Source organism: Opisthorchis viverrini (genome assembly GCF_000715545.1).
Source record: "Opisthorchis viverrini unplaced genomic scaffold opera_v5_129, whole genome shotgun sequence".
NCBI lineage: Eukaryota > Metazoa > Platyhelminthes > Trematoda > Opisthorchiida > Opisthorchiidae > Opisthorchis > Opisthorchis viverrini.
Window position 1 is genome coordinate 123,961 of NW_008751783.1, and position 22,381 is coordinate 146,341.

The following is a 22,381-nucleotide window of genomic DNA, read 5'->3' on the forward strand; positions in this document are numbered from 1 at the left end:
CAGGTTCGGTATAGCAAGACTTGACAGTTGCGCAAAAGCCAGCCACACACTGCTTCTATTGATATTCACTCACAGATTGATTTATCCCAGTTGTCAGTGCCTCCTGAAACGAAAGTGAGGCTTGATAATACAACAAGATAAAGCGTGCAGATACTGAGTTTTTGGTTTGAACGTCGAACTTGGCTGTTGGATTGTAGGCATTTCGTCTTCATTCAATAGTGTATATCCTGTGCGCACTGACGAAACCAACTCCATTGACAGCGAGAGTCCGCATTTCAGTGACCAAGCTCGGTGAACAAACCAACAGCCAAGCCTTGCACCAGAGCTACCCCCATTGTGTAAAATTGCGTGGAGTTATATCGAACTGCATCATCTCGCCAGCTCTTTTGGAAATAGATTCAAAGGAAATTACACAGACCTTGGATGCATCCGAACCTAAAATCCATCGTCCGGAGTTTTATTTTTTTCGGTATAGATTGTAGCCGTCTTTACATAGTTGTCATTGTCATCCTGATTTTTTCATGTTGAAGCACACGATGTACGAAAAACACGAAAGTAATAAGCCCCAGATGCACGTGAACTTTTGCACGCCAAATAGAGTGGTGGACTAATGCGACATGTATTCCATCTCCAGAAATTGCCTCGGGCTGTACGTTCTTGGTCTAATACCCGATGGTCAGGCACAACTGGATGGTCGACTACGTAAGGACGATCGTATTTTGGAAATAAATGGGACTGACCTCACCAACGGAACTCAGGAACAAGCTGCACAGCTGATTGCAGTAAGGCATAGGCTTTCCAACTGTGCTTATTTCGTCGACTATGCTTTTGTGTTTACGAATTTCGATCCACTACTTTTTGCGTTCCTCTAATCATCTTGCTGAGTAAAATGTTCACCTGTAGATTCCCTTTGGACTCCGACGGTAGAACTACTGCTCTTCTTTTCATTGGGTTTTCCCTGTTTTCGAGGGTATTGTGAATAGTCGACCAAACTGCTCACAGCCCTTTCAGCTGTGCTTCGCCTCGTTTCACGGGTGAACAGTGTCTCAAGTGAATCGCCGATTCATCTTCAACAACACATCACTCAACACCTATTGCCTCGCTACTTTGCAACAATAATTTCTTTGAGAGATTTATTGTGAGAAAAATTATAATAAAAACATACAAGGAAGGGACTCACCAATTGGTGTTTGGTTTCAATATCGCGGCTTGAATTCGTTTTATGGAATTCAGTGCATGGGCTGTAGTGTGCCTATAGGGTATCCTGACTCCATCTGGTAGTAGTTTTGTGTCATATAGTCTCAGATCGTAACTGTTTCGGTTGATTTGGAGACAACTGAGCACATTTCGCTCGACAAAAAGCAGTTTCGACTGTGACGCAGCCCAAGAGCAGTCAGACTTAGGGATCGCTTAAGATGAGGCTTTTTGTATACATTTATACGTTTGTGCCTACTCATGAGTAGTCTAATGTCATTATTTGTTAACATCCCCTGGTATTGACGGCCAAATGTACATTCCTCGGGCGATCATCCTCGTTCGTTCACTACCTTCCTTTTAGCTCATCGTCGGTTCACCTTCTCAGCATACCTGTCATGTCAACTTCAGATACGAAGCACCAATCCATTCTGCTCTGCCACATTCTGAAGGAATGTGCTGTCCATATGCTTTTTATCTTCCATTCGTAAACGAGACCTAGACCTACTCTTCACCTGCAGACAATAAAAGTAATAGACTATATGCAAAACGCTGTTTTTTCACTTGTTCCAAGAACTTTCCCGAGCCATTCCATATTCATTTGTGGTGGAACTAGATGCTTAAAATTTCTGGAAAATTGGGCCTGTGCTCGAACGACATACAACCTTTACTGCTACTTCAGTTTCATTAAAAAGATAGTGTCGGTTAGAGTAAATACCAAGTTGCACTCTGCCAGCCTCTTTCACGGGTACTAAGGCGAATGCCACATTTAATCAGCCAAGGTCAGTGATTAGAACCTGACCCCTTCATCTCGACTACTCCTTTCTAGGTGTAGGTAACCTGGGTGACATGTCAGCTTTGCACCGAAAGTGTGTTACAGCTGACTGATTTTTTATCTGGTATCTTTGTCAGACTCTAGTTTATTGAACTTCATACTCTACAGTATATCCATTTTCAAACCCATCTGAACTGGCTAGCTGAGCTTTTAGTCACCGTTGTGAAGTATCTTTGCTTCAATGTTAACTTACACTGCGTTATTCGCTTTACTAGGATGCAGGCGAACAAGTGGCTCTTGTAGTTTCTCGAATAACTCGACCTCAGACTCCAGATATTATTCGTGCCGCGAGTGGTGAGAATGTCTCCAAATGTGTGGAATTCTGCGAATTACCGGATAATCAGTCACGGACAAACACATTAAGTACAACGGCCGAGTCGGGTACACTTCAGTCTACCAGCTCCAAAATTGCATCTATTTCTGCGTTCTCCAATCTTCCTCTGGATGTGGGGTCGACTCTTGCTTCCGGCGTCTGCGTTTGCCAAGAACGGGTACGTACCCTTCCCGCATCTCAGGTCTTTGTGAACTTTATCCGGTTTTATTTCTTGCACATGCCCGTTTCTTCACCCTGTGAGAACTGATATCCAAAGGGGTCTGTGAACCTTTGGTGTAAGAATCATTTGATACAATTTCCCCCGTCATATCGCTTGCACTGACTGCAATTGACCATAGAGGTTTATGAACCCGCCAAACGATCGATTGCTGTGGTTTTGTCTGGATGGAGTGAGTTCTGACGTTAGTAGATCGAGCCTGTGGAACCGGACAATTATGAAATGTGAATGGGTCTTCTTCTTTCGTACCATCTTCATAGTTTCACCTAACGTGATGAAGAACCACTGGTTTTCAACCGACTTCTACTAGGCGAGGGCTCGAACTGACCACATGAACGAGGTTCATTTTGCTTATCCAGCGGGGTCCATACAATTATAAACAGATCAAATAAATCGATAAAGTCCACGGATCTGCAAAGTAAACTGTAGAGGATGCACGCTATCTTCCTGGTTTAATGTGGGGCTGTGGGTTGCTCCAATCGCCAAGACAACTTTCCCGGGACACTTGTATTTCATGACTCATTCGGTGAAATCGGGGGATTAACTTGATCCAGCGTTAAAAGTTCTTGGTATACCGTTCTTTAGGAATCAACCTTTCTGACTTCTCACGATTCTGACGGAGAGTCTTACAGTAGCCCTGAATTTGTCTTGGCAGCATCATTCAATAAATGGGGGTTAAATGTGGTCCGTCTGTAACTAGCTCTGCGTAAACTGGTGATTCCTGAAGTAAGACGAACTTCAAGCTGATTAAGGAGCGAACCGGTCATGCGCCAAATCAGTGTGATTGCCGCTAACATGACCGTTGGAAATCCTCAGGTGCCACCAAATCGCTTTAGGACTGTCCGCTTGAGAATATTGGAAGCTGCCGAAACGTTCGATATGATTCCTCTATGTTGTTAGAAGTGGCTCGCGAATGCCTTGATACGTTAGCTTGTCTATTACAGTCCCCTGAGTGAACGTACTTTTTTTGGACCACTTGGTAGTAATTTTAACCTCAGTCTACATTTCTTGGCTCCACTTACCCCAGGGCGTGCTATTGAATGTGCACATTTACAAATAAGAGCACTTACGTGATTGTGTGAACTCGTCGGAAACCCAATTGCATCTATGATGTTCCCTAGTTTTTTGTTGATTGTTGTCAGTGCCATGAACACTCGGTTTCTTCTACTGTAGGTTGTCGTTTTGCCGAAACGACCTGGAGAATCCTTGGGAATGTCCGTTGCAGGTGGAGTGGCCAGTCAGCGGGGTGATGTTCCGATCTACGTGACTAACCTTCATCCCAACGGAATCGCTGCTCTGTCCGGCCGTGTCTTTCGAGGTGATATCCTTTTGGCTGTCAACGAGATTGAGCTGCTCGGACTATCCCATGAACGCGCCGTCGAAGCCTTGAAAAAGGCCAGGGATTCATGCGTACAGGTAAGTGATCATTTCAGTGCTCGTAACTGTTCTGTCTTCGGTAGAATTCAATAGTAATATCGATACATTACCAGTTGACTTGGTGACTCCTCTATTCTATTTCCAAATAATACACCGCACATTGTTTCCGAACTTTGATGCAATGCTTAGGCGATTTCTAACCTACTGTGGATTGGCACCCGGTCGACATTCAGCTGTTTGAAATTTACTGATGTTCGCATTCCTAACCTTTGAATATGCACTAATGCATCTTATCATTGTTTACTTCGGCTGGCCGTTGCATCTTTACAATGATTTTTTGTTAGTTCCATAGGAGTAAAACACAATCCAACAGAAAATCCGTGAATTCATAATTTTGAACTTAGGTGGTGCAAGTTTACTATAGACTGAGAGACTAGTCAGTGAGACGTCTATTTGGTCGCAGTTAACTAACTCAAGAGGTTAGGTATCGGTTTCGTGTCTTGCCTGGGTTGTTCGGGCGGTTCACAAGCCGTTCAACCCTCAGAGGTACGTTGTCCGTCGCCGTACTTCCTGTGCATAGATGCCACTAGACTGCTGCCGACGTTTCCCTACTTTCTTGACCTATTTTCCTGCGCCATTTACGCCACAAACCCCGGCGTAGGTGTTGGTTATTCTGTTCACATTACCCCCACATTTTATGGCAGCATATTTCCACGTCCAGTGATGCGATCAATCTCAGACACCACAGAATCAGGCTTCAGACTGAGCCTCTGGGCTCACTTTGCTACCTTCAAACCAGGTGAAACAGCGAGCTTTTGTTGTCCGTACGCTAGGTGTACCTTTCTATGAGCTGCTTAATCATCCTGACTGAATATAAGGACCGCCCTCACTTTTTTTGCACGCGGATAGCCTCTCTTGGCGCCGCTACATTCATAAAAGAGACATCTTGAAGGTGAAGTGATTTAAGATTTTATGAGCTTTCTCTGGATGAAGACTACAAGTACGCTTTCAATTGTCGCTGGATTCCGGCCGCATAGTAAACCTCTGTTTGTCAGTACGAGTTGTTTGATCACTTGGAGCTTAGTGCGGTGCATGACTCAGTTTAATTGTGATGATCTGGTCAGTCGACAGACTCTAATGCTCGCCTTTGTATGTGGGGACACAAACGTTGGTCACTGAATCTCAGTCGTACACACTAGAAACCCAAGTGCACTGTACGAACTTGGGAAAGTTTTGTCAGCCTGATGACGTTTCGTTTTAATATGCGAAAGTGGGTCAGAAAGCCCGAAACCTGTCTACTCCGACTGGTGATTGTTTATTCCGAGCTTACGGTCGTAGCTTTTTCTCAGGAGCTTTGTTCAGTAAATCCTGCACCGTTACATCTACAAATGATCTCAAGTCTCAAGTCAGTGAAATGGCGCAAGAGGCGTTAGTTTTCAGTGTAGAAGAGCAGTTGCATGTGAAAGGACTTTCGCGAAGCCTTTTAAATATAATGAACAATTGAGAGCAGGTGTCCAGACTTACGAAATTCACCGGGAATTTGCGAAAAATTCGACAGTTTAAAATATTTACTCATACTTTAGCACACTAAATCACTGCAGAATAGCAATTCCTAACCCAGGAGACATGTTTTTCTGGTGAGGCATTTCAGGATCCGAGGTCTTCTTTTACTTTGGGAAATCACTTGCGCCTGATACGCTAACTGCACTCTTATCCAAGTGGTCTGCAGAGCTTACCAGTAGCTGAGTACTGGGAGTGTTTTTCCGAACTGTTGGAGTTTTTTTGATTTGATGGGCAGTAACCCAAAAGAACGAATCTGTTCAGGTAGATATGCCACATGCATGTTCTAACGAGATGCAGTCGCAACCATCACTGTTGTTGTGTGTGACGAAGCTGTTGGTGTTTCATTATCCGTAGCTCCAAAACACTGACCAGGTCCGGTAAGAACGTCGAAATATCAGTGCTTTGTCTAATAAAAAGATGCCCCCAGGATAAAGTAGCTAAGCACACTTCATATGTCAGTCTGCTTAGTAGATGTATTTCACGTATCAGAGGACCGTCTACCTTTCAGAGTTATTTATTTTAGCTCGGTGCTATGCTGAACGAAGTTAGCCGTAGTCAACAAACAGTCGGGTTGACAACTCTTCCCATCTGGATGGGAATTCATCTCATCAATAATTGTTGGCACCCACTCACTCACGCAATCAGCGGCACTCCTGCGCATAATACGTGCATTTGCCAATTCCGTAACCACTAACAGCTAAACACAAGTGTCCAGCAGGTTTCAAGCGTTTGTGGCATTACCTGACTGGGGGGTACTGACAGGGGAATCAAACAATCCATAGAACCAAGGTGTTACTGGGTCATCGTTTGAGGCGTCGGGCTTACCACTCACATGCTCACTTGTTTAGACGTGAAAATTCAGATGTGTCCAACATGTGCTGCTGGAGTAGTGGTAAGACGCTCGCCTCGCATGTCAGATGCGCGGAGTTCAGGTCTCGGCACGGCCAAGGATATGCACTGCTCTAATAAGAGCGAAACTCGAGTCCAGTTCCTCCCTCCATTGGTGTGAACTCACCAGAATGGTTGCGTCCGGTAATGAGGATGACTATTCAAAAGAGAGTGATATGAGCGTGAATTCTACGAATCCTGCAACCACCCACAACTAGCCTATTTCTGTAGCAACTCAGGTTACATCAAGCTTCAAGCTAAACTTACGCCTTTATAACCGTATGTCTTCTTTAGGTGGAAGCTGCATCTGGGGTCACATCTGAGTTACGGTCGAGGGAAGTGTGGCGCTGTAATCCCCTCTCGACAATCGTCATCGACAGCACGAACTCTGTGTTCACATAATCGGGTTATCAATGCCTAGGGAAATGGCACGCGCGTTAAGGAATCTGATATACTATGATAACCTCTCAAGGTCACTGGACGCGTTAGTTGTAGCAGGACGGTTTCTTGCAAGCTCTCACTAGGGGCCTTCTAGAAGATAGATCTCCTTGTTGTGGAGAGCGCTGTTTTGGCGAGAGAGTGGTCTCTCAGTGATTATCATGTTTTCTTTGAGCAGCAAACTGATGGAAGGTGGATATATTCCGTTTTACCGTAACGGGAGTCCACTACAACAGACCTCTTACAAGACGAATCATGTCTTAAAAGTCCTGGAAGCACCATCGCTTTCGAACTAGAACACATTGACTGCGCTCGGTTGTATTTAACCAGGCCCTCATCCTATGGGCCGACACACAGTCGGTGTGGATGAGGGCGACCGTGTCAACAAGGGTAGTTATGTCTATTTGACTTTCGCAGCAGTTTGTGGCCATTTCACCGATCCTTTTGGAAACCACCTACAGTTGATTTTGTTACTGCATACGCGGTTCACTGTTAACACTATAGGTTTCTGGGGCCTTGGGCACGTCACTCTGTTAGACCCTGGGACCGCAACGCAAAAGACTGTTCTGTGTAGCAAAGTAAGTGTCCGCACAGCTATCGGGAGCTGGCCACCTAAAGCCGCGTGAATTCCAATGATATGGTCATCATGGGTACTCAACATAGCAACCTTGTGATTTTGAGGTTGCATGCTCTTCTAATAAGGAATAACATAGTAGGGTTGGTGATCGCAACCGATCACGCGTGGATGTCTACCGGTTCTTCCATCGCGCTTGTCGCAATTTATTACTCAGACAAGGGAATTCCTAACTGTAGTGTCATATTCGAGTGATGCGATCCATTTGCAAATCATTTCGTTGCGTGGTTGTGTGGAATTAGGTATAGGCGTATTCGGAAGGTCTTGGAAACGAGGATGTCAAAGGTTATCTAACCAGACCAAGCAGATCGAAGTTTAGAAAATTTGCCGTAGCCACCAGACTGTGGTTCTCCATAGACATAACTGAACCGCGATAATTCGCTCTCCAAGTTGGAAAAGCCTTAGTAAATATTACTCTATCGAGTGGCTTGTATGTTTACTTTTGCTCGCAAAACTCATTTACACAAGGTCATCTAAAGTTTCGGCTGTTCGGTGAGTCTGATAATTATGTGTTAAAAGTTTGCACAAGTGTTGGTGTCCCACTGTTACGGTGTTTCATATGACACGAACAACAACACAACTTGAAGCCTTGAGGACATGATTCAAGTTCTGATTAGTTTTCATAGTTAGGAAACTGAACCGTCACCTGCTACTCTACCTGAAACCAGTAGTTGGAAAGTTAGCTTTTGACTACGAGCTCACTTGTAATCGGTAAAATTTTCCTCACACACATTCTCCCCTTCAGTCGGACTGTTATGTTATTAAATAATCAACTGAATTATATGCTGTTTGTGCATGCCTGAGCTCTGCCCTGTGCCATAATCTGCAGTCTGAAAGAATCGACTCATGTTTAACATGCATCTCAGGCACTGTCCCCGTCTCCTTCCTAAAGGTTACTCTACGGTTGCTGAAAGGTCCTGAAGACTGTTTGGAAGAGCGAAACTTTATACCCAGTTGGTTGTTTTGGCTTCAACTGCCTCGTTACTGTCAGATTCCGAGGCTTGTTGTTTTGACCCGTGACCCCGTACTTGGTCTCGGATTCAGTATCATTGGTGGCAACGACTCTGACCCGGATGGCCCGCCAAAGGTAGGTTGCTTGTCAGTGCTCCACAGTAAGTTCAGTTAGTTCTCCATGTCGACATAAGTTCCCTATTCGGTCGCCACCAGAACTGCAGCTCTGTGTACCCACTTTACTTCATTGGATGTTGGCCGTGACCTTCCGAGTTTCACTTCGCTATTTTCGAGATAGCTAAGTGGTTATGCTGGGAACTTACTGACCGGGATGTCCGTGGTTCGAACCTAACCCCACCATCTTGACTGCTCCTCTTTAGGCTTGAACACCCTGGCGGTATTCCAACCCTCATGTTTCCCTCGGATAGTGTGGCAACTAGGTACAGGAAGGGCGTTACAGTTGAAAGATTTTCAGCTGTTCTCACTTCGTGCTGCGGTGTATAGGTATCCTACTATGAATATGATTTTCCTAGTGTAGGAAACCCTTACATTCAAAGGCACTCTGTTGATCTAAATTCCTGTAGACAACACGTTGTAAGTGAGATGTTAGTGTGAACCACCAAAGTCCACCAACAACAGGTAAAAGCAGGTGGATGGTCCATGGTTCCTGTGCTATCTCGGTGATCTAGACAATGACTAGTTCTACGGCGAAACTCTGAACCTTCTTCCACAGACTGAGCTGGTAGGTGAATGCTCAGCGGACGAGCGCCGCCCAAGTGTTTCCTTCCCCCACAGGGAAATGTAAATCGATCTATTAAGCTGCGCACATACCATCGTCTGATTAGTCCCAAATCCAACTTTAAACACACAAAAACCATTTTACTTAGCGTCCTCCGAACTGGAAACAGCCGTGCAACAGCTGTCAGCTAAGAATAATGATCACTTGCTCAAGACTCGTTCCCTTTGAAACACGTGCGCAGGCTCTGAACATGCTTTGGAGTAACCTTTCGTTTTTCAACTGGAGGGAAGACTCATCCTCAACCGAATGGTTGAACATATTCTAACTAACAGTCTGAGCGAATTTACCGAACGAAGATGGGAAAAATCTCTGGTTACAAACATCACACTCTTTTAATCCGCCTGCCATCAGTCGCAGTCCAGGACGACAATTTGGCTAATAATCCCGGGCTTGGGAAGTACCCCCGGAGAATGATGGTTGAGAAGAACCTGAGAAATGGAAAATCTTTCGCCTCAATGGGAATAGCCGCGATCCGAATTAAGAGTCCATTAAGCACGAGAACATTTAAAAGAAGCAAGACACTCTGCCCAGATCTCCCTCTCCCCACCGGTCATTTTCAAAGATGGTTGATTTTGTGTGTTATTGCAAGGTTGACTAACTGCATGTAGAAAGAGGGCTAAGTGCCAGGGAAGTGGCGTCTTTCGACTACTTTCCCTATTTTGGAAAGAGTCACCAAAACAGGTCAGAAATCACAAAACTATGAATCTTATCGTGAAGAACTAGGTACGACATCGTGCTGCTTCTTTCAAGCTCTTTCAAAATACATTATTCTCCAAGATCAGCGAACAAGCTAACTCCTGTCAATTTGTCGAAATATGGGTAGCCCGGGTGTGTTTACTGGTGGTTGATCAGATGGCAGTTGATCTGTTCGCCGAGCTTGGCAATTGGCTTGTAAACATTTCGTCCCCAGTCGAGGATACATCGTCAGTGCGCCGTTGAATGGGTCCCATTCAACTGGCCAGATTAACTCTCTAGTTGTCAAATTTTTCAGCTGTAGAGGAGGGTGCATCTGTACTCGCGTAGTGCACACACACACACACACGATTACCATCGGGTTAGATTTACCGATCCCCTAAAGTAATGGTTCACTTTCTGATTTTTCAGGCACAGTCTGAATAAAACTTCTTGAAGAGATTACCAGGAACCTATGCATGTCGTTATCGACATGTCTTTCCCGTTCACTCGGTCCACATACTGTTAGACCACTTGTTGCCTTTTCAGCTTCCTGTGCGATGTGACATCCGTGATGGGCATCACTCACATGCAGACATGTCATAATTGGGTTGCTTGTGTTAAGTACGATAGGCGCCACCCATTGTGTGATATACCACTGTGGCGTTGTGAGAACACCCGTTGGTGTTAGGTTTTTACTCTGGTATGCATGACAGCCTACTTAGAATTCCGCACCCTCCAGTTTGTTTTATAACTATCGACAGTCACCAAGTGGATTTACTTACCTCCGTTCCGAATTTGAAACGTCTAATTTGAGAGGAAATAGTGAAGGAACTCACAGTGACTTAATGCGCTTTCTGTACACTATGTGTAAACTGCGACCGAAATCAATTGTTGCGAAGACCTATGAAACACTCTGAACCGCATTCGATGAGGATTCTGTTTATGCACTAACAATATCGTCTATACATTCACGTCATTCTCTCGAACAGGCAGATAATTGTACGTCATTTTTCAAGGTCAACATGCTCTGAAAATCTCCGTTACCCTCGCTGACGTTGCACTATTGTAGTCCGTTTGTAAACAAGACACTAGTAAACAGTGACGCAATTCACTCATTCATTTATCTGCTTATTGCAAACACGAGGTTTCACTGTTGAACTGATGCTTTCCTTTTTTATTGAAGATGTCGTAAGGCAATTTTTTCCTTATTGGTTCACACTCTTTCCTAGTCACATGCTACTACTATGGTTAACTTCTGCTTGTATCTCTAAAATCAGTGCGCATCCTTGAGTCAGTAATATACACGCACGGTCCTTGCGGCGGAACTTGTGTACACCGTAACTCCCGACAAATTATGCCGCTAATGTGTTATTTCGTTGAATCGATCTGAATATATCACTATCTCGAAGAATTAACAATGGACTCTCCGTTCGTCTATCCCGCAACTTTTTTGTGTAATTTAGAGGGATCATTCGCTCACGGATGGCTTTTTATCGTAAATCACCTCCGTCATCTAGGCTTTATCGAATGAAAAAGGCACCAGCACATTGCTCCCATACCCTTCGATCGAGTTTACTAAATTAATTCCCGATAGAATCCGACAAAATGTAGAGAAACTGCCACCGATTCCTATTGCGATTAGATTCTGTTGAGTGTCTGGTGGAGCAGCCTTAACTTGGTTGTTTGTTCGGAGTTACCAACTTTTTGTTCCGTTTCTTCCAAGGGAAACGCTACCAAGGACCAGAGACCTTCGCTCCCAAGACCGATCGTAATCAAATCCATCGTCCCTGGCTCGCCTTGCTTTCGTGACGGCCGCTTGAAGTGAGTCTCCCGTTTTCCTCACATACCGCCCACCTGTCTGTAAATCTGTTCGGCGTTTTTTATTACCATTGTTTGGAGAAGTGTACCACTTGCAGTCGCAATATTCTTCTATGAGGAAGCACTTCCGTCCAGGTTTTCGTAGTAACGAATGTTTGATATGACACTCCCCCCTCAGTGAAGGAGTGCTCTCAGTTGCGTACTGGTATTGGTTCTGGGTACCTGAATTGGTTCTTTTGCTCTCTGGGAGAAAATACTACGACCGATTTTACGCCGATTCACGTTGTTTGTTGTGTTGATTGAGTGCCACCCTGCAGTCCCGATAGGTTTGGTCGATCGAATAGCCTTGTGCCTTTTTCACCTGTTTGTAGCTCCAGTTCAATAGGTGACTGAAAATGTTAGATCTATCGGTAGGCGACTGCATTTCTCCTAGTTATTTTCAGACGGCATGGGAGACGAATAATAATCGCCTTTTCTTAACGAGAACCTCCCCCTTCAACGGGATAGTCCGATATTTGCCAAAGGTGTTTTCCCGAAATGCACTGTTCTGCTGAGTGAGCATCAAGCGGGATTCGGACGGGGATGCGGGCCATAGCTCCACACTCCGTCAGGTGTTATATCAGCGCTACTCGTAAAAAACAGATTCAAGGTCTTTCTTCTCCTTGACCTAATGAAACAATGGAGCGAACGCCGGAGAATCTTGGAGAGTACGGTGTCAAAACCGTTGTTGAAAAGAACCTTGTCAATCCAGAGTACGCAGACGAGATCATCTCGCTTTTTAGGGACGAACACAAGGCGCATGCGCCACCAGGTAAATTAGCCATTTACATGACATGGTTCGGCAGATCTGCACCCAAACGCACAAGGTCATGTTTCACAAAGTGAATTCTCTAAACATGTCCTCTTACAGTTCAAGAAGCAGTGGAAGCTATCGAGGTAGTTGTTTTGTCTGTAAGGGAGATGTGTCTGGTCAAGTGAAACGTTCGAGTCGGCTTGCTAATTCGCGTTAAAAGGGCATACTAATAGGTCTCTGGGGTCGCACACACCAAATTACAGGACGCGTCGTGCTGTTGAATGGTTGTGAGGTTTGGCGTCTGAGGGAAAAGGATGCGAGGCGTATCCAGGCCGTTGACCACCGAAGTCTCGGAAGCCCTGTTAGCACTAGATGACGTCAACGAATTTGTAACAAGGTAATTAGAAAACGAGCGTTTGGTTGTGGAAGCCCTGTAGCACTAGATGACGTCAACGAATCGAATTTGTAGTAATTAGAAAACGAGCGTTTGGTTGTGCGGCAGGCAATTCAGTCTCAGAAAACCTACAGAAACATTAACTGTGGTGACTCGACCACGACGTGTAATGCAAGCCGAATCATCATCTACCATGACCAGCGTTGTCCTCGACGTCTGTTTCAGAATAATGCGAAACGTGGAGTGAATATGAGCTGGAAGAAAAGTTTGAAAAGTGTGGGTGTTGTTGGCATGGTCCGCCTTCCAGGATGGGGTCACCAGAACTTTTCTTAGGTCGATGTCCCTTCTGTAACGATTGTCCGTTTGAACAATTCGGAGTGCTTGAGGTGGGCCAGTACTGGGACAACTTGGGTGACTAAAGCAATCCATAGTACGCATTATTTCCATAAGTTGGTTTAAGGTTGAGGGTTCTCGCATGCACTATCTGAAGACGATTCATTAGTAAGAAACTTGGGGCCACAGGATAACGTTTTTTCGTGCGAGAACTCCTTGTAAATACAGGCTGCAGCACCATATTTCCAGCGTGTTTGTCAAATTTTAATTAATATTGGTGTAATAACTTTTCTTTTTTGCCGTTTCAATATTACCTTTTAATCTCTTATGTGCAGGTGATTGCCCTTGTTTGGTACAGTAAGAGGATTCGCCGACAGCTCGTCCTACTGATGTACAAGTGATACAACCTATCGAAAGACCATATTGAAACAAGTGACTACTACTGTTTAAACATGCGATTCTTGGTGCTCCTTTCCGGGGATTATAAAACCTGGATTTAACCCCCAGCTACTTTACTTCACTTTAGTTTGCCATGAAGTTGGAAGTGTCGAGTTGTAGTTAGAAACTTGATACCAGAACGGTATGCTGAATAGTCCGGTGTCCGCTTCAGAAATTTGCCAGTCCTCTCCTGGGTGGAACGCATCGTAGGTGAAGGGCGTCCAAATCGTGACTCAGCTATTTTCCAGCTTGATAAAATGCAAGCGATATATTTTGACCGATAAGGTCATTTTTTGGACAATCAGATCAAGATGCTACCGTTCCTCCGCCCTTTGGAGGCCATTCCATATATTTCTTCATATCCCAACTAATTTTTGACTGTCACTGTTGAGCTTCGCTATCCCCCCCCCCTTTATCTGTTTATACTTTTATCCAACTTTGTAGATGTGGTGATATCCTCCTTTCGGTTGACCAGTACCCTCTAACGGACATCTCGCATGCCCATGCAGTTGCACTGCTGAAGCACTGCACAGGTGAAGTGAAGTTGCGTATTGTCTCGTGGCCAGGCACAATAGTATAAATTGGAGCAGTGGCCCCTTATGCGCGTCGGTGACGTGAACACGCATTTCCCTGCAGATATAATTCGGTTCACTGATTGCCGGTGTTCCGTGCACTTACTTGTGCTTATGCTCTTTTCACTTATCTCATTTAAACTTGGTTCAGTGGACGTGTTTTTTCTACCTTGCAGTCGAGTTTATAATCTGTACACTTACCGTGCGCCTCTGATCTCTACCTATCTTTTTATGTTTTCCGTGGCATTTAACGAGTCAGCTTTCTTTCTCCTCAGTTCCTTATCCCGATATATTCTCGCTCTGTTTCATCGTGCACTAGTTCATCATGAGAAACGCATTTCCACCCCAACAAACATCTTCATTTGGTAATTATCCCTATCTTCTCTACTTTTCCATCAATAATCATGTACACAACTCACACAGACACTGGTTTTCGTTTCTTTTCCGGTTTGACTGTCCAATTATCCTCCTGTTCTGTCAGGTGCAATAGATCTAAATAAAGCCTTTCTCAAATCACTAGTATGACTTTTAATTTAGTATGGGCGTATAAATCAAGATGACCAGCATGGTCCCCATGGTGTAGTTTGGTTCATTGCTCATTTCAGTTAAATTAACATCTTGATTTTTTTCGGTATACATATTCCTGCATCAGTGTCTGCGATGACCTCCAGTTTTCCTGTGAAACATGGTAATTTGTATTTTAATGACTGTCCAAAACACCTCTGCAATGATTTGTAACAGAAAGGATGGTCTTGTAGATAGGAACTGGTCGGTCACTGATAAGGTAGAGTCTTGCGTAGTTCTTCCAACTTGTCCAAAGTAGCATACGTTCGCATCGAGTTTCGTTTGGACGCGCGAAGTTCTGTTTGATATAACAGACTAGAATTCTGTATTCTAGTTATTTGTAATTTAGTGCGGACAAGTCAATGTGAAATGGGTGCATCTGTAGGTTTATTGCGTCAGTCAAATTACCGAGGGGCTTGTGGTGCTTTAGGCTCTCGCTCCATGTTGTTCGATAAACACAGTTTCGGCGAACACAGTTCATTAGTCCTCCAGATTGGGGGTTGAAAATGTATGTGGACTTGATTTTTAAAGAACTGCAATACTGTATCTATATATGAGCATCCACCAGCTGCCTTCTGGTCGGATTTTGTTTGAGTTGATGATCATTTCGTGGCTGGGTTTGGACATCCTGGCACTATCTCAACCCTGTGCTTCCTTCGGGTTACATCACAGCTATACACGAAGTGAATGTCACAGCTAGACGGTTTGACGTATCTATTCTGATATTGGTATGGAAGTCAGTTTCGAGTTTGCAGTGTATTGAGGTGTCTGGTTACACTCATTGGTGAACACTGTAACTCAGACTGGTCCCGCTAACGTGGCATAACCGCAGATGTGCAGGCCTGTTTGACTGCACTGAATGCGGCAAAGATTTCCTGGCCTTATCTAACGCGCTTCGATATCCAGCATAGTAGATTCGTGATGACCCAATTTTTGTGCGAGTTCGAATAGGATATCGGCAATAATCCATTAGGTAGTTTGCTTCAGTCTTTTTGAGTCAATGGGCTGATTGCGTGCGCCTCGGACCCAATTGTGAGTGAAACCGTCTAAGTTTTACCTGAGTGTATTCCTGTATCGTTAAAGACACGAAATTATGATACGTTCTGTGTGTAGATCGGACTGGCTGGAGAGATGTAGGGTCAAAGATGCATGTGATTTAGGTCGCATCTACCGTTCACAAGGTACTCAAAAGCCTGGATGATATTTCTGAGTTCAAATGACACCTGACCAGCAGGCCAAACAAAGTGTAACCGCAGATTTGACGATATGATCAGTTGGAATAGGTGTCAGACTTCCGATCAGTCTCAAAAGAAGCAGTACGATGGTTCAACTGTCGTGGATGTGTGGCACAGATTGAGGATCTTGTGAAAGGGATGTTTTGAGGGCTGCGTTAGTCATCACGTATGTACCAGTTTCCAATCAGGTGCCATGTAAGGTGACAAAGTCTATGGACTGTCAGCAACTTGAATGTCTATTTTTGTGGTAACGTTAATTCGCAAATATTTGGATGGAAGAGAGCCCGGGAGAACTGATCACATTTTGGAACTGAACTCTGATCACCTCAGTAAATGGATTGCAACGGTCAGTTTGTGGTAGGCAACTCAGCAAGAAATGGTCGTCAGAGTCTTGGAAGTATCTGTTACTTCTTTATTGCTAAAACGAATAAGATACATTCTCCCAGGAGGGGATTAAGTTGAAAACTCCCGCAAACTCTGAATTTTCAGGTATGAATCCCTCATCTTGTCCGTCGGGCTATCTGGATTTAGTTCAGCCAGAGTAAATTACTGTTCCAGTGGGCCTACTAACAGCCCCAAATTCTGTGACGAATCTAACCCTACATTACGAGGGAGTTTCAAGGACAGTGTTGTTGTCCGGGCCAAACAGTTAAAAGTATGCATGTTGAGTCAGCTCTAAGCGAGCATTACTTGTTGGTACTTAATGGTGCCCGTGGGTGATCAGGCAGTTAGGATGTGATGAGACCCGAGTATCAGTGAGGATAAGCAATTGTTGGCACAAGGTCATTCCTGAATTGTAGGACGGACGAATAAAACGAAGGACTAAAAGAGTTGCTCATAACTATTAGCAGGTTAGTTGTCCTGCAGTATGTCTGATTGAACGCATTGGTTGTTGTACTATTTAGGTCGAAGCGCCTCCAACACGGTACTTATAGAGGCAGCCACCTTTTATCTTGACCTATAAACAGGGCTACTTCAATCACGTGAAAAATACTTGGAACCGATTGGTTGTTATTTAGGTCGAAGCGCCTCCAACACGGTACTTATAGAGGCAGCCACCTTTTATCTTGACCTATAAACAGGGCTACTTCAATTCAATCAAAAATACTTGGAACCGATTGGGTAGTCATCGTTTTTCGAAAAAAGTTTGGTAACAATCGGTGGATTTATTGCTGGGCAACGTTTCGCTTTTGACACAAAAGCTTCGTCAGGCCAAATGACTAGGTTCCGAGGTTGGTCGAGATTTAAGGCGGAAGGAGAACCAATCAGCTAAGTCAAGCACTAGCTCACCCACACAGACTGACAGAAGGTTCAAACGAAGTTCAAAAGGAACCATCAAATGAACCGAACCAGAAGAACTAGACCCTAGGCTGGACTCAAACACATGTAGGTTTCCCCACCGACCCAACACTTGTTCAGCCACTCTAGAACACTAAAACCCCTCGGCCGGCACCCAACAGAGATTTAGCTTGACTTGCCTGATTGGTTCTCCTTCCGCCTTAAATCTCGATCAACCTCGGAACCTAGTCATTTGACCTGACGAAGCTTTTGTGTCAAAAGCGAAACGTTGCCCAGCAATAAATCCACCGATTGTTACCAAACTTTTTCGAAAAAGATCTGGATATCAGGCCGAAGCAAGCCACCACCAGTGGAATAGCTCAAGTATCCTTTGCGAGACTTACTCAACACATCAGAAACCCAAGTAGTCCGAATAGGGAACGACAGCATGCTCGCAACGGAGATCGATTACTTGCCATACCCTGCAGGGTTTCCAGCCACGCTCACAGAGGATCATGTTGACTCCAGTCAGGTCACAGAAGTTATTGCGGCTGTAAGCACTTTCGTCTGGCGTTGTCATATCATCGTCCGTCCGCTGTGAATCTTTCACCACTACATATCCAAGCCACCGTAGCCAGATGAGAGTTATTATTTTTTTTATTCTACAACTGATTCGCTACGAAATATTTGCTCATTCGGGACTTCGTTGCGGAACGCCGGGGTCAGTCTAACTTTGCTTTGCCAATCAAAAATTTTGAAGGTAGCGCACAAAATCAAGATGGATTCCAGGTGTGCCAGTTTTTCGTTGAAGTCTACCAACGATACCAATCCTGGAGAGATGAACAAAGCTTGCATTTCAAGATAGCAGCAGTGCGATTTTGGGGCTGCGAAAGCTGATTCTATAGTGACAACTATTTTTGGGGTAACAGCTGGATGTTTATGCGACATTGCGCGTTTCCGTAACTGGTTGACATCGGATCTTAATTACGACCGAGAGGTACCTGGAAATCAGTTCAAAGTCTGAGAGAAGTTCTCCGAGGAAGTTGAAACTAGGAGACCAGAGATAAAGCACATTGATCCAGGACGCTACACTTCCGGTCCCCGAAAAATTTGACGCTAGTGAGGGTGTACACAGGCATCAGAGACCAGTGACTGATGCGGCAGAACGACAGACCGGATACTTACGCACTGGTTGCCATAGGTTAGATACACTGGCGTCACTGACTATGTGGTTGAACCATACACGCCACTGTCAGTGATCACTGTTGAGTTAAGTCCCGGATCCACGGATGCGGTAGCCGCCAAATCCAATGTGTTTGTTTGTTAGTAGTTTCATGCTGTTGAGCAGTACAGATCGCAGCATCGCAGTGTTAACTCTGCCCTTGAAGGATGAACTGATGTCACGACGGTGCATAAGTAGCAAAACTTGGAAACAGCTATCCTGGATTTCCCGATATGAACAGTGGTCCTATCTCAGGCGAGTCAAACGGAACTTATTAATTAATTTATTTTTCGTCTCAGCTGGTTTATCTTCAGTTTGATGCTACCGGGTTTTGTAGCAGCACTCTACAAGCTGCGGATACGGGGCACGCACCAAACAGCGCGGAAGAGTTATCTAGGTCATTTAAAATGGTTTGCATCTCTAAGAGATCCAAATCAAGTATAGGAACATCATACGCATCCTCAGTGTATGTGAGCGAACGTGTCGAAAGTATTCCGACCCTCGAGGTTTTAGAGGTGGGCAGAGAAATTTTAAAATGCAAGCCAATAACAAGGTTGCGGAGGAATGGTGACAGATCAGCCTTATCTTACACTGTACGTGAACTCAAGCAGACTGCTGTATATTTGTACGCTGGCGCACAGCGTCTTTAGATAATTTACAAGGGACATGTCCAATTGCCAAGGATTCTGACGATCTAGAGTCAAAAACAACTTCTATATAATTGGATTTTTGAAATAAGGGCACTGTCCGAGAAGCTTTCTCAGCGTGAGAACACGGTCGATGCGTCCTCAGCTAGGACGAGACCCTGCTTGATTTTTACGGATTCTTTTCCCCCGGTAATCAATCAGCGTGCGCAAAAAATTGGCAGAGGCACCTTGGACGCTACAGCTACGAGCGTCGTAGCCAGCTCACAGCTTGGAACTCCACTGAAAATATCTGGGTTATCATTTGCTTCTGTTCTCTTATTCGGGGCTGTCGTAATTCAGGCACAAAATTATCCCCAAGTTCATAATATTGTTATGCTTTTACATCAACCACATACTGCAACGCCCTGTTCCGGTTACACAAATCACCGCTCGCATGCTTCTTGCGAACGCGGCCGGCAGTGGCTTTGTAGGGGTTCCACATGGTTCCCCATGGATTCCCATCAAATGTGAAGTAGCCCTCGTTTTTCGAAAAAGTTTGGTAACAATCGGTGGATTTATTGCTGGGCAACGTTTCGCTTTTGACACAAAAGCTTCGTCAGGCCAAATGACTAGGTTCCGAGGTTGGTCGAGATTTAAGGCGGAAGGAGAACCAATCAGCTAAGTCAAGCACTAGCTCACCCACACAGACTGACAGAAGGTTCAAACGAAGTTCAAAAGGAACCATCAAATGAACCGAACCAGAAGAACTAGACCCTAGGCTGGACTCAAACACATGTAGGTTTCCCCACCGACCCAACACTTGTTCAGCCACTCTAGAACACTAAAACCCCTCGGCCGGCACCCAACAGAGATTTAGCTTGACTTGCCTGATTGGTTCTCCTTCCGCCTTAAATCTCGATCAACCTCGGAACCTAGTCATTTGACCTGACGAAGCTTTTGTGTCAAAAGCGAAACGTTGCCCAGCAATAAATCCACCGATTGTTACCAAACTTTTTCGAAAAACGAGGGCTACTTCACATTTGATGGGAATCCATGGGGAACCATGTGGAACCCCTACAAAGCCACTGCCGGCCGCGTTCGCAAGAAGCATGCGAGCGGTGATTTGTGTAACCGGAACAGGGCGTTGCAGTATGTGGTTGATGTAAAAGCATAACAATATTATGAACTTGGGGATAATTTTGTGCCTGAATTACGACAGCCCCGAATAAGAGAACAGAAGCAAATGATAACCCAGATATTTTCAGTGGAGTTCCAAGCTGTGAGCTGGCTAATGTAATACTTGGAAATCCTGGAAAAAAATAGTTTATTCAGATAATCCTGGTCCTTGTATATGGTTTGTGTGGAAGAGATGAAGTCGATACATATAACTCGTCTCACGGAATTGCAGCCGTCATAAGTCCGACAATCATACTTCTCAAAGGCTATGTATTGAACCCACTTAGCACAACTTAGAGAGGTCTACATTCATATCTCGAACATTTTATGATCACAAGATATGGAACCAGTTCATTGGCTGTGAAAAATTACATGATGTGCGCATCTGAAAGTTTGACAGGTTACTTAAATAGGTTTCTCAAAAATGGAGTTTATCAGAGCTCCGTCCCTGTTTCAAAAGTTCCTTTCACGGATTGTCAATTTTCTTGAAACTATCTACACGAGTTAAAGTGACCGACTTTTACTCACCGCATGTGTCTTTGTTCTCTGGGAATTCATAAGTATCGATCTTCAGACCCGTCAAAAAGGGATGGGTGTGGATGTGTGCCTCCGTGACCCATTGACCTATACTGGGAGTGTCTTCGCGACACTCAATGGTTAGAGATCTGGCGAACACAGTCCCTGGTCCTCCAAGTCAAGGTTTGGAATACGTGTGGTGAATTGTTCTACAAAAATGCAAAGCACGTGCATTTCTCGCTAAACTGCTGGGTTGCGGTCAAGTATTTAAGGGAAACGCTTTAATTAAGGACTCTAATCGTCCTCATGTTTAGGTGTGAGCTCCTTAACAGTATTCCATCCCACGTACAACCGCAAACTACACCTATACAGATAAATTCATGCCACATCGGTCGTCGCGTGGTGCCATCAACCGGGTCCCCTTACTTGCTGCATACAGCAGGGTGGATGAGTGAAAACAAGCTACTGCTGAGGCCTTTCTTTCTCTTCCATCTACTTTTTCTTCCCTCTCCCCACCCCATTAATACTCTCCTCTTGTGGGCCCAGCACTTAGGACTGATGACTCCGTTCGTCTTAGATCGGTTTTACCTGAAGCATCTGCTCGTCACATGGCGCCGAAATACTTAGGCATCTCGAAATCAATCTTCTAGCCTTGACGGCCAGTCCATCTGACTGCCTTCAATGTCCACACTCAGGCAAGAAGGACAGCAAGCTGCTCTTGCACTCACACTGGACTCGCTTGGCATTGATGTGTACTGTGTCTCAGAAACAAGAATTCAAGATGCAAGCACGGTGGTTGAGCCAACCGTCGCATCACTCTCTACTCGCTTCCGGTTGTGCACCTCTGGCGATCCAGAGGCTACTGAAACAGGATGTGCAGGGTTTGGTATCATTCTAAGTCACCGAGCGGAAGGATCTTTGCTTTACTGGATACGGGTTGATAGTCATCCGTGTGCGGTTAGTCTGGAAACGCCTGTGAAGAAGCCCAACAAGCGAGCGGTTGATCGACATCTCTTTGTTGCGTCTACTGACGCCCCAATTGACCGTAGCTCTGCCACCATCAAAGACAAGTTTTATGACGCCTTGGGTGTGAGTCCTCTGACCACATTGTGTCCGTGCCATCAGTTACCGATAGCGCGGATTAATTACTGGCTGTCATTTTTGAAACACTTTTCTGGATTCCGATAGTATGCCATTCCTTCCATCCGGATGTTAGACGAATTTACGAGAATCGTCGTCTGGAGTCTCTTCCAACTGATCGACACCTCTCTTCACAGTACTAGGAATTTCCCCTGTGGTACGGCGCCAGCGGGCCCGCTCAAGCACTGGGTGTCAGAAAGAAGAGTGGCACTGCTTTAATCTCAAAGACGTCCCCGCCGGCCCCAAAAATAATTTGGCTAGACGAATTAGCAGACGTCAAGTGAAAGTGGGTGCTGGTGCCGACCATGAAGCATGGTGCACTCGGAAAGCTAATAAAATAGAGGAGGCCTAGAGTGCTGGGAATGCCTAAA

At 44.9% G+C, this 22,381-nt stretch overlaps 1 protein-coding gene across 1 annotated transcript in view; it reads left to right on the forward strand.

Annotated features, from left to right (window-relative positions):
• Window positions 1–22,058, forward strand: part of T265_06233 (hypothetical protein) — a gene marked incomplete at both ends in the record, with an annotated part of 55,080 nt that extends 33,022 nt beyond the window's left edge. The window contains 5 exons of the mRNA XM_009171443.1: window positions 2,252–2,520; window positions 3,754–3,996; window positions 8,373–8,567; window positions 11,629–11,726; window positions 21,566–22,058. Coding sequence (XP_009169707.1) covers window positions 2,252–2,520; window positions 3,754–3,996; window positions 8,373–8,567; window positions 11,629–11,726; window positions 21,566–22,058 — 1,298 coding nt within the window. The remainder of the gene's footprint in view (window positions 1–2,251; window positions 2,521–3,753; window positions 3,997–8,372; window positions 8,568–11,628; window positions 11,727–21,565) is intronic.
• Between the last annotated feature and the right edge of the window lie 323 nt (window positions 22,059–22,381).